Here is an 11,820-nt window from a genome sequence, read left to right as displayed (position 1 = left end):
TTGTTTAAAATAATGCAGCTGGGAGGTTACTGCTACTGTTCATCTCTCTACTCTAGATCTAGATCAATAGCCTAGTAATAGATATAATCTAGTGTAGTAAGATTCTAGTCTGGAATGCTTTATTTGTAAACTGTTATATTACTTAAGTTATATTTTGGTAAAACGAATAGGCTAACTATTATTAGATCTATATATATATTTCAATATAATCAGGCTCCTTGATTAGACCTATTGCGTATAATAATTATAAAACGGATAGTGGTAGTTTCTAAAAAAAATGACGTCTAGACTCTAGACTACATTTTTCCGGGGGTGGGGGGAGGGGGCGCGGACACTGGTAAAAGTATGTTTTCTATGCAAGTTCCATATCGTTCGGGGAGGGGGGGGGGGGGGTAGGCTTTCTTCGTGGGGATGCCTGGGAGAAACTCTGGACACTCCATTAGCAATAATTTCTGCTTCCGGGAACGTCTCTGTTCACTTTCATTAACTTTCATTGAGTGGAATAGTTTTTGAAGGTGCATCGTCAAAGCGGCATGTCAAAAAAAAAAAAAGTACCGTTAATATGACCCCGACAAATAATCATCCAACAAAACGGCGCAGTCAAAATAGGTCCGTCAAAAGGACCCCGACTTATTGGCTCACGTCATATGGGCTCCTGTCATATTGACTCGCGACATATAGGCTCCAGACAAATGAGCGCCCGACATTTGAGCTCCTGACGAATGGGCTCACATTTAAAACCTGCTATTTCTTATATTACATAAAACAGTATATAATAAGGCCTGCCGAACAAAAGGTGCATACGTTGTATTATTTAAGGATGTTGGCTAAGCTAACTCTAAAGAGATTGTTGAATGGGTCCCACTGGCAGGTGTCATATTCAATGAGGCCATTTCACCTGGAGAGTTGGTCTTTACGGAAACCCGATGGAGAGGGACCCTTTTGTCGGGAGCCTAAATGACGGAAGCTTTTTGTCGGGAAAAAAGAGCCTGCCTTGGCTTGGGCCACACTTCCAGTGTTTCTTCCAGACTTTTTTCTCCGGGGGGGGGGGGGCACTTGAAATTTTCGGGGGGGGGGGGTGCGGTAGACTTTCTTCGGGGGGGGGGGGGGGCGGACACTGTTAAAAGTATATATTTTCTATATAAGTTATATGAATTTCATTTCGTTCGGGGGGGGGGGGGGGGAGAATTTTTCGGGGGGGGGGGGGGGGGGGGGGCGAAGAGATGCCTGGAAGAAACTCTGCACACTTCGTCATAGAAACTGGTAGATTTTCTTTCACCCTAGCCTTGACAATCCAGCCTCTTTAGCCCCCACCCCATCAACCAATCTCTTCCAGAGGATTAATGATAGTTTGCATGACGACGAAGGTTTTGGACGCCTATCCCAACTTCCATCTGTGATCATCAAATGGTAGATTGATATTTTTCCCCGAATCCCATTACTATAATCTACGATTAAAGGGATACAATCGAATAAATAGAAATTTTGTGTGCAAATCAATAGAAACGTCTTCGCTTTTTACAAGCTTTTATTTAACTCACTTCCTCTGTCGTAAGTCGTCAGTCGTCAGTCTAGACGGAAACGAAGGAGTGAAAATTCGGACAGTTCTACTTGACCGATACGATTCACATTTGGCACGTGGGTCAAGACATGAAGACAATGCAATCTGAAACTAAATTTGACTTAATTGGATGCCTAATTGATTTTTTATGAATTAATTAAAATTTGGACCGAATTAGTAGGCATGTCTAGCCAACCACACCACACGCGTCATCAATAGCTGCGCCATCACGACCACGTAATGGCTGCGTTCAAAAACCATTGCGCGCCTACTGAACGTGATATTCAGTAGGCGCGCAATGGTTTTTAGTCATGTAACTCTATTGTAGATAAAACATGTAAAGTACTGAAAAAAAAATTCATAAAAAACGTTTTAATAACAAGCTTTTATGTAATGATGCACTAAAAAGTAGAAAATAAATTATAGACTACTATTTAAATAACTATAAAGAAAAGCGTGGGTGTCTTCCTTAACATTAGTAAAGGTATCCAATAGATACTAAAGTGACCCACGCTTTTCTTTATAGTTATTTAAATAGTAGTCTATAATTTATTTTCTACTTTTTAGTGCATCATTACATAAAAGCTTGTTATTAAAACGTTTTTTATGAATTTTTTTTAATATGATATTGATATGAAGGATGCTGAAATCCTTAACTATACTGTCAAAACGTATAGTCAATATAAAAAAAATATATTAATGTTTTAAAAAAAAAAAATTAGTCTTAAGCTTTTTGAAAGTTAAAGTCTCCATGTTTATTAGATGACTTATTTTTTTATCATCCTCCTCCCCCCCCCCCTTTTCATCTAAGCCGGCTAAATAAAATCAAACAACCTTGCTCCTTCGGACGTGGTAAAGTTTTAATTGTAAAAAAACATAATCCGCCATAATAAAAAAGAAACTATTTCATTAAACATTTAATCTAAACATGTAATATTTCTAAGTAACGTAATAACTTTACAAATTACATAAAATGATAATTCTTTACTGTTTACGGTTTTGAAAAAAATTCACAGGTAAAAGTTTACAGTTAACTTGATTTCACAATCTGTCCACATCAGCGTGAAAATATTGCAGGCTTACGGCATCTGTGAATTTTCAGAATGGCACCCAGACGGTCAAAAAGCTCAAAGAATCCTCCTATCTTCAGTCATGAATTTTTCATACAAAATCATGCAGACATTGTGTCATGTATTGCTATGGTTTTTATTATTGGCCTTATGTTTCAGGTAAATTTGTAATATAAATTATAAATTTTATCCTCCACTCCAGACTCAGTCACTCCAGTGTTTGAGTTAAAAAAAAAAAAAACAATCACAATGAAATGATAAAGTTAAAGATTTAAAATCTTCTTTGATTTTTTTCCATTTTGCCCAATTTAATTTAGTAGAATCTAGACTAGATTTTCTAGATCTCTAGATTTAGATCTAGATTCTAGAATCTAAATCTAGAAGGCCCAGGCGGTAAAACTCCATTTTTAGCGTTCTTGATTCGCCACATCACATTCACCTCCAGTTGAGCATATTTTATTATAAACACAACCGAAGCTCACAAAAACATTTGGAATATTGAATGTGCACTATTTACTATTTACTAATTTAGATCTAGATTTAGCTTTTTTTTTGAAAATATGTTCGTGTCAACTTTCAGTTAAGATTTTCATGGTGAATTAGGAAACTCATAATTGCTATGCAGTTAAGTTTGTATTGTTAAAAGTATCTCGCACACATGATAATTCATGATACTATAAATAACTTGGAGGCGTGGTCGGTTGCTAACAACAATATGGCGCCCGGACCGGACGTTTGATTTCCGGCGATTTTTCGGCCAAATTCCAGAGACCTTCAACTAATTACATTTAAAAATGTTTACCACGCGCAAAATGGCGGGATTTCCGTGTCATAACAACAAACCATAAGTGGCAGGGTTAGATATGCCAGAAAAGCATTTTAAAATTTGGTTTGGAGAACGGAGGCTAAATTCAAAAGTTGGTTTCATTAAAATTAATAGAATTTAAAAAATATCAACAGTGTAAGTACAGAAATGAGCGAGAATGTAAAGCATTATTAGCTTTATCAGTCTATGAAAAAAGAAATCAAATATTGTGAGCTGTTTTTTTATAAGACCGGCGTCCGTATCACAACCAATTTATTTTTATTTTTTAAAAATCCATGTGACCGCTATTTGGTGATCACTAGTGAGGAACTCTTGTGCATGGCGACTTAAAAAGTCTAACCTGATTTGTGGTTTTCTTTACCTTCAAGCTTAAGAAGAGTTGTCATGGAGAGATGTGTTGGACATGGCAGTGATTGACAATAAATATTAAATTAACTAATTTAGTTTAAAACGAACTAAAAACTCCAAAGTTAGTGCCTAATGGATTAAATATGGATGTCTATTATTCAGTGGTCATGTTTAAATTGATAATTGCGTAAATTCTAGATTTAGTGAGAAAAACTACTATATGAACTCACAATGACTGTAAAACAGGCCACCACAATTTCAAATAGCAATTTCCCAAGTCAATGTGAATGCACGGTGAACCCTTGGCCTGGTATGGATTTTTCTCCCGCCAAACAATCACACACTATTTAATTAGAACTGTAGGCCTAATGCTCATTTATAATGTTTTTTTAATCTTTTCTAATACTAATAAAAACACACATTCATAAAAAAAATTAAGTGTTTTCTAAATGTTTTTTTGTGTTTCGTTTGTGTTTATAATAAAATATGCTTAACTGGGGGAGAACGTGAAGTGGCGAATAAAATAAGCTAAAATGGAGTTTTAGGCTATTCCCAGCCGGTAGCAACAGCCACATAGTGGCTATTCCCAGTCGACTAATGACTTATTCCCACTGGACCACACAGTTTCATGCATTTATGGGCGTTTTTAACATTAAATGTATCAAAAACAGTCACAAATGCTTATTCTTCCAGAAAAGACACTTCGAATCTAGAATATCTAGATCTATATTTTTTCTGCTGGGTACATCCATAGTAGTAGTAGCTCTAATAGAGTAGTAGTCAGTAAGCCTACATCTGCTGAATATGAATTTATTTATTAATCATCTTCAATTTTCATGAACTATGATTCTATGAACATTTAACCTGATTGAACTCATCTATTTTTTTTTTCTTTTTGTAGCCTAACTAAATTCTGTCTGGCCTAACTATTATAACATATTTTAATCTGATCTAGGCCTAACATTAAATATTATATTTTCTATTAAAACCACATGATTCATTCAACCTAGATTTCTCTGGCACTACAGGAAGCTTACAGAAAATTTTAAGCATATCAACAACCCTATTGACAGAATCATATTAATAATTGATTCAATCCCCTACAGGATTACTGGCTAGAAAAATATATAAATATTCAATAGCCTAGGCCTATCGTAACTAGCTCCGCAATAAATTTTAATATAGCTGTATTTCCAATTCAAAATACTTATAATTAATGTACAACACCTAAAATTGCAGCTGATTCAGTTTTAAAAACTCAGCAATTTGAAATCACCTCATAGTGGCTAAAGCAGCCAATATACTTTATGAAAATGGAAAATATGTAAAATATTATATATATATATTTTTTTTCAATACTCAGGCCACATCACCAGTTGCGAGTTTGTTCATCACATTGCAGCATAATCTGACTTTAAATGGTACGTTTTTAACCATAATATTGTATTTCAATTTTATCATTCCCTGTTGGTTGTTAACATTTTTTTTTCTTTTTGTAAAATTTAATTTGGTAAAATTGATGTTGCAAAAGTGTATATGAGCATGTATTTTAGTATAATCTATCTTAAATATTTTTTAGATTCTGCAAATGTAGAACATACTGTATACACAACTGGCAGCAGGGACTTGTTTACAGTGTTTTTCTATTTCCTCATCTGCGTTGTGGTCCATGCTGTTCTTCAGGAGTATGTTCTTGATGTAAGTAGCTTGCAGTTATTCACTTGTTATAAAACAAGCTTTATTCTACCATTTAATTTCTGAAAAATTTATTCACATTGTAAAAGAATAACAATTGATAAAGTAATTCACCAACTATTCCACTTACACATTGATGCTACATGTATAAATATGCATGGCATTAATAAGTAAAAATTAATTCAATGAAGTAAAAAATAAGTCCAACATGGACATTTTAAAATGTGTACATTCAAATACATAATAGATCTATATTTTTTTTTTAATGTACACTATTTATTATAAAAATATTGAGTACCATTTATATGTACCTAAATATTTATGAACAGAAACTGAACCGCAAGATGCACTTGTCTAAGATCAAGCACAGCAAGTTCAATGAATCTGGTCAGCTGCTAATATTTTTTCTTGTATCTGCTGCCTGGGGTGCTGATATCCTTTTCAGGGTAGGTTTAAGTGTGATCTCATTCTTAGAAATAATAAACATTGATTTGCATCAAAGTGGCAACTGTTTGGGTTGATAAATTACTTTTGTTTGTATTTATTTGTTAGATTAATTTCATCGCTTAGTAGGATTAAAAAAGGTAGAATTAGAATATGCCTTTTTTATAGTGTGGTATAGTAGATGGCTTCTGTTTGATTAATTTTTGTAATTTTTGTGCTTGTAGGAAAACTACGTTACTGGTGTGAATCAGCTATGGGAAGGATATCCCCATACACAACTTCCGTAAGAGCATTTTATTCTTTTTTTTTTTTACATCAACAAATAGCGTTGTATATTTAGTTGCATTAAAACATTGAAACAAAGTGATTTTTTTTTTTCAGTTTTATTGTGAAGTTCTTTTTCATCATACAACTGGCCTACTGGGTGCATAACTATCCTGAACTGTATTTTCAAAAAATCAGAAAGGTATTTCAAACTAAAATATTACAAAATATTTATTTATTCTGGATAAAGTTGGTGAAGACTTATCAATACTACAAACTTTCTTGGGTTGCGTGAGTGTAAATTGTAAGGGGTGAACTGTTTACTGCTGAAGTTTTTGAATTATTATATAACAAAAGTATATTCAGGATAGCAGAGAGATCATGATTTTTATTGTTTTAGATGTTAGATTTTCTTTTTTACTTACTACACCAATTTAACAAGTTTTTATTTGATGAGTTATTTCCCCTCTAGAGCGGCATAGGTTGATGGGCTATAAGTAGTTACTGATTGTTTTACTGTAGATAGTTTGTTTTTAATATTTTTTATGTGTTTATATAGGAAGAAATGCCAGGAAGACTGCAGTATACTAGCATCTATCTTGTTTTCATTGGTGCTGCATACTTTCTAAAGTTAGTACTAAATACTATTTTGTTTTAAACATTGAAAACTTATGGTAATAGTGACCCTTTTTCGATTTGTCATATACTTATGAATAAATTACTTTTTTATGAAGAATTTTTTTTAATTAGTTTTAATTATTCTACCTAAATTACAGTTTCAATCGTGTTGCTCTGTGTGCACTTGTTCTGCATTATGCTGTAGAATCTCTTTATCATATGGCCTTGCTGTGTCATTTTTCTGAGAAAGTAGATTTTGCCAAAAAGATGTGAGTATTGGAATTTTAAAAAATTGTTGAAATAACACTTCTTAACATTTGTTTTATTCTTTTTCATTGCATGCCTAAACACAAAATTTATTTTTTCAGCTTCGTGGTTTTTGATGTGCTGTTCGTTTTGGTTCGTCTAGGCACCATTACCCTTGCTGTTCTTACTTTTTGGTAAGTGGTTAAAAATGTATAGTTGCATTAAACAATAGCATTTTAGTTCTTAGATAGTTCTTAGGTCAACACGTCACAATAAATCTGACCAGTAGTTTGAGATATATTATGTTGAAAATATCTTGTGAAAGACACTACACAAATGTTATTTGTCCCTTTAAAGTTTCCACTTTTGTTTTTAAAAAAAGGAATCTTTAAAGTAATTTTCATGACCAATTTATTATCGAATTAGATTGAAAATTAGAAATTCTTGCAATGTCAGTAGAGTCCACTTATTCTTGTCTGCAATGTTTTAAAGAAACCACTCCATTAGAACTAAGTAAAAATAAGCTACATTATTTGGCTACAACACAACAGGCACAATGACTTAATGAAGGACTTTTCTTGTGTCAAGGTTTAAATGTTGTGCCAAAAGTTGGATGATGACAATTTTTCCTTTCATCAGTAACACTGTTAACACATTTACAGGTATGGCCTTGCACAGTCCAACAACCCAAGTATTGATATTCTGACTGGAAATTACAACACTTACCTTGTCAGGTAAATAATTATGGATTATTATTGACTTAACTTAAAAAACTTTGTTTTCACAAAACTTTTTTCAACATATAAAAATAAATATGTATACAGGATCAACTGTTTAGCTGCCATTGGTTTAAGTCAAGCTGGGCTTATGTGGAATTTCATAACTTTCCATCTGCGTAAATTACGTGAAAAATCTCCTGCTAGCAAGAAACTCCGATCCCCAAGCAAAAAGAAACCTGCTTCTAAGCGTGAGTGAAGAAATTGTTCCTTCCATCGTATGTAGCATTGATATTCTGTTTTCTAAATTTTAAAGGTTTTTACTTTTTTTTTGTTGAGTGTTTCATTTTGAATGCATATTATTTTTTTAAAAAGAGTTTTTGTCACCTTTTTTGGGGTGTGGTAATTTTAAATATATTTTTAGTATTTATATATTTTTTTTGGTGTGTGTGTTTTTTTTTTAACTAATTGTTTTCAGTGGTTGTTTTAAATGCATTTTTAGCATTTTAATTTTAGTTTTGACTTCTAATATTTGCATCACAATCCTGTATATTTAAAATACAGATCATCTTTTTTTAACTTATCCTTTCAATGTATCAGTAACATAAAAGCAATTCTTATAATGATTGTTACAAAGAAATAATAATGTCAGAATTTAACTTCAATAGAATATAAATAAAACATTTTTTGTCATCTTTCAGCTCTGCCAACTGAAGACCTAGATTCCCTTCCTGAAGTTGACCAAAATTCTGCTACTGAAAATGGTAATGTTAGAGCAAGAAAAGTAAAGAAATAAATTGAAGGCTGCATTTTCATAGCCATGTTTAGTTTTGATTGAAATAAGTTTTAGGGTATTTTAAAATAGATTTTTAGGCATGCAAGTGGTTATAAACAACTGATAAGATTTATTATGTAGGTTATTTTTGTTCACTTGTGTGATTTAAAAGGTTATTTTAAAATTATATTTAGTTTTCAATTATAAAAAGCTTTTTTAAAAAAAAATTATGTATGTAAAGATAACTAAAAAGAGTTAAGAAATTTATTTAAAAAATTGCTATTTTAACTAGCAGTCACGGTGCTCAAAATTTTTTCTAAGGTCTAATGAAATAAGTGTAAATTGTTTGTGATTGTTTAAAAACTCTTGACCAAATATACTGATTTCATTTTAATGAACTGAATCCTTCTATACCATGTTTTGCATGAGGATCATATAAAGAAAATCTTCACAACTTACATTACTCATTGGTTAGTTAATGGAATTTATTTAAGTTTGTCAATGACAGATATTTTAACCCTTTGTAGTTCAAGCTTTTTTTTTTTGTAAAATGATTGCTATTGAGTTAGAATGAAAAAGGTTAAAATTAGTCTTAGTTTTAATTTTTTTCATTTTAGGCCTCTGTCTGTTAATGTTTAATCTGTTGATATACTAAATACATTTTTTACCTTGACATTTCTGCATTTTTATGTTTTAATAATCAAAACACGATTAATTCATTATTTGGTATTAAAAAAGTCTTAAAAAGCACAAGTTGTCAATGTAATAATATGTAAAAAAAAAAGACTTTTTCCCTATTCATATTAAATACAATTTAAATTACCTGTTTAAAAGTAAATTTTTTCCTAATATTTTTGTGGTAAAAATGTTATTAAAAAAAAAAGTAAGGATTCTTTCGCTGTGAGCTGAGAAAGTAAAATTTGTATGGCTGGGTTAGCCATAGTTACTAAGAACTAAGAGGCTGTGAGTTTAAAAAACACAAGAAACCCTGCAAATGTTCCATGCAAGCTCAATAGTTAAAGTTGAATTATTGTAGTTCTTGATATTATTATGACTGTTTTAACTTTTCTGAAAGAAGTTTAGTTTTTTTTGTTGTTGAAAATGGTTATTACAAGTAAGTTAACCCACCTTCAACATTATTTTACACATTTCCTGATGTAACTGCTTGTTTGAGGACTCTCTCAGTGCTGTTGATTAGTGTCAGTGTGCATGAGCCTGTTCACTACTGCTGTGATTGATAGTTATTACAACTTTTTTGTTGTTCCAAAGCATTAATATTAAGAAATTACAGACGTTTTGTTTTAAGACCATTTTTAAAAAAAATTGTTAGTTAAGAAATTGTAGAGGTTTATAATTAAATATTTTTGGCTTGGTTGCTCAAAGGATAGGTGAACTTAAAAATTTAAAACATGTTAATGAACCTGCTATGGTTGTTTTGGTTTGTACTGCTGTTGTAGCTAAGTTCACGGCTGTACAAATGTCATACTGCTGTTTATGGCTGCGTTTTGGATTGTTCTTTTGTTGATGTGAGCTATGTAAAATTCTGGAAGCTTGTTGGTACAGCTGTTTGTTGGCTATGGCTGATGTTACATACACATATATCTGGTGATGGATGCTGTTGAGGGGTGATGGTTCTAACTATGACAATATCAATTTGTGTTGTGGTGTCATTGCTGTAGTCTCGTCTCTTGTGTCTAGCTAGATTGTTAATACAGTCCTGATTTAGATAGTATATAAATATATCAAGTTTATTCCATAACAGAGGTTGCTTGCCAATATGTTTTCCTTTATACTGTACTGCTGTTTCAAGTATGTTAGATTTATGAGGTCAAATGGTCTCTAAGAAAAAAAAAGGATGATAGGGTAATACAGTCTTGAATCAAACCTTTTTTTCTGGTAGTTTTGTTAGGGTTAAAGTCAAATTAGGCATTTGGCCGAGGTTATGGTATAGTTAGAATAGAACCATAAACAAACTTTGAAATGTTAGCATTTGTAAAAGAATCTAAAATTATACCTTGGGGGTACAGAAGATGAATTAATGAAACTACTATGTCAATGACTTCATTTACTTTCCTTATTAAATTTCTTCTGTAACTATCTTTATTTATATTCAATGTGTTGAACGTTGCTCCATATCTACTATGTTCTTGTTCTAATTTAACTTGGCATAGATTTGTTTCTCTTTCATTATTACATGGATATGTTTCTTGAAAGTTAAAATTACTGTTGAAAAGGTACTAGATTATTTCTATTTATACAGTTTTAGGCAGTTAAACTGAGAGCATTACATGAAAGAAGTTTACCAAAGTTTAAAAAAAATATAAGGTTACTATTGTTTTGTTTTTAATAAATGAAAAATAAAAATAATTCTCAAATTTGTGTAAATCCCTAGTCCAAATTAGAACATGTTATTGCTTCAGCAGCGTTTTTATAAGTATGTTATGATACTGCATTTTATCTATTTAAAAAAACAAACACACTTCATCATCGCATTTCAAAAGTGGACTAAAAAAGAAAATTGTTACAATTTTAAGTTATGACAAGAGTTGTAAATAATGTTTATAAAACACACTGCCCTTTTGTGCATGCTTATATTTTCTCTTTAGAGAACGGGCTTACAATGTTTAAAAATTGTCAAGAAAATAGTTATCTCCCATAGAAATGCTTTCAGTATATTTCCCATGGACACTTGAACCTGTGGTTCAGGTATCAGTGCTGCAAAACAGTTTTGAAGAAAATTAGCCGCATGGTTTTAAAAAAATTTCTTTTATTAAACAATCTAATTATTTATTTTTAATTTAAAATTAATTAAATAACATTATACAAACTCTAAAAAATAAAGATTTAAACAAGGTGTACCTGAACTGTTAGGGCTATAAAAAAATTCTACCATCTTCACCAGTGTAGCTAAGTGACCAGCTTTTCAGTTGTTAAATTTTGAATTGAAATGATGTATAGCAACATTTAACATCTTTCAGATGCTAGTAAGATATTTACATCCAGTTCTAAGTAAAATAAAAATTATATTTATCAATTATTTCTTTATTAAATTACTAGTCATCTATATTTAGTGTTTTGGCGATGTTAACTTCATGTTTGAAATTGATTTTTCAAATTCATGACACCTTTCTCATGCATTAAAATGTGAAACTTCGTTTGAAATCAATAAAGAACTCTCCTATCACTAAATCTGAAAATTTGTTTCGTTGTTTTATAGTTGCTTTTTTTTTGTGTGTGGAGTCGTGTGTTCTACTGGT

The 11,820-nt window shown here is 31.6% G+C and overlaps 1 protein-coding gene across 2 annotated transcripts; it reads left to right on the top strand.

The window, feature by feature from the left end:
• Nucleotides 1-57: 57 nt before the first annotated feature.
• LOC131948308 (translocating chain-associated membrane protein 1-like 1) lies at nucleotides 58-11,750 on the top strand. Of its 2 annotated transcripts, none has more exons than XM_059309883.1 (13): nucleotides 58-96; nucleotides 2,578-2,790; nucleotides 5,169-5,226; nucleotides 5,385-5,503; nucleotides 5,830-5,946; nucleotides 6,169-6,227; nucleotides 6,326-6,410; nucleotides 6,768-6,838; nucleotides 6,985-7,095; nucleotides 7,195-7,266; nucleotides 7,735-7,806; nucleotides 7,897-8,066; nucleotides 8,490-8,623. In XM_059309883.1, the coding sequence occupies exons 2-12, from the start codon at nucleotides 2,665-2,667 to the stop codon at nucleotides 8,045-8,047; spliced, it is 1,041 nt and encodes a 346-aa protein (XP_059165866.1). In that variant the 5' UTR covers nucleotides 58-96; nucleotides 2,578-2,664; the 3' UTR covers nucleotides 8,048-8,066; nucleotides 8,490-8,623. The 2 variants fall into 2 exon arrangements, with proteins under 2 accessions (XP_059165866.1, XP_059165865.1); XM_059309882.1 differs by having other exon boundaries at nucleotides 81-96; nucleotides 7,897-8,039; nucleotides 8,490-11,750.
• Nucleotides 11,751-11,820: the final 70 nt, after the last annotated feature.

This window comes from Physella acuta, unplaced genomic scaffold, assembly GCF_028476545.2.
Source record: "Physella acuta isolate Inbredline_101_S28 unplaced genomic scaffold, ASM2847654v3 ptg000637l, whole genome shotgun sequence".
In the NCBI taxonomy this organism is placed as follows: Eukaryota; Metazoa; Mollusca; class Gastropoda; family Physidae; genus Physella; species Physella acuta.
The sequence above is the reverse complement of the archived record's forward strand: the minus strand, read 5'-3'. Positions and strand labels throughout refer to the sequence as shown.

Excerpts from the sequence above, each read along its gene's own strand:
- LOC131948308 (XM_059309882.1), top strand. The coding sequence starts at position 2,665 with ATGGCACCCAGACGGTCAAAAAGCTCAAAGAATCCTCCTATCTTCAGT. Across the intron at positions 5,947-6,168 it reads GTGCTGATATCCTTTTCAGG|GAAAACTACGTTACTGGTGT; the intron begins GTAGGTTTAAGT and ends TTGTGCTTGTAG. Across the intron at positions 6,228-6,325 it reads TATCCCCATACACAACTTCC|TTTTATTGTGAAGTTCTTTT; the intron begins GTAAGAGCATTT and ends TTTTTTTTTCAG.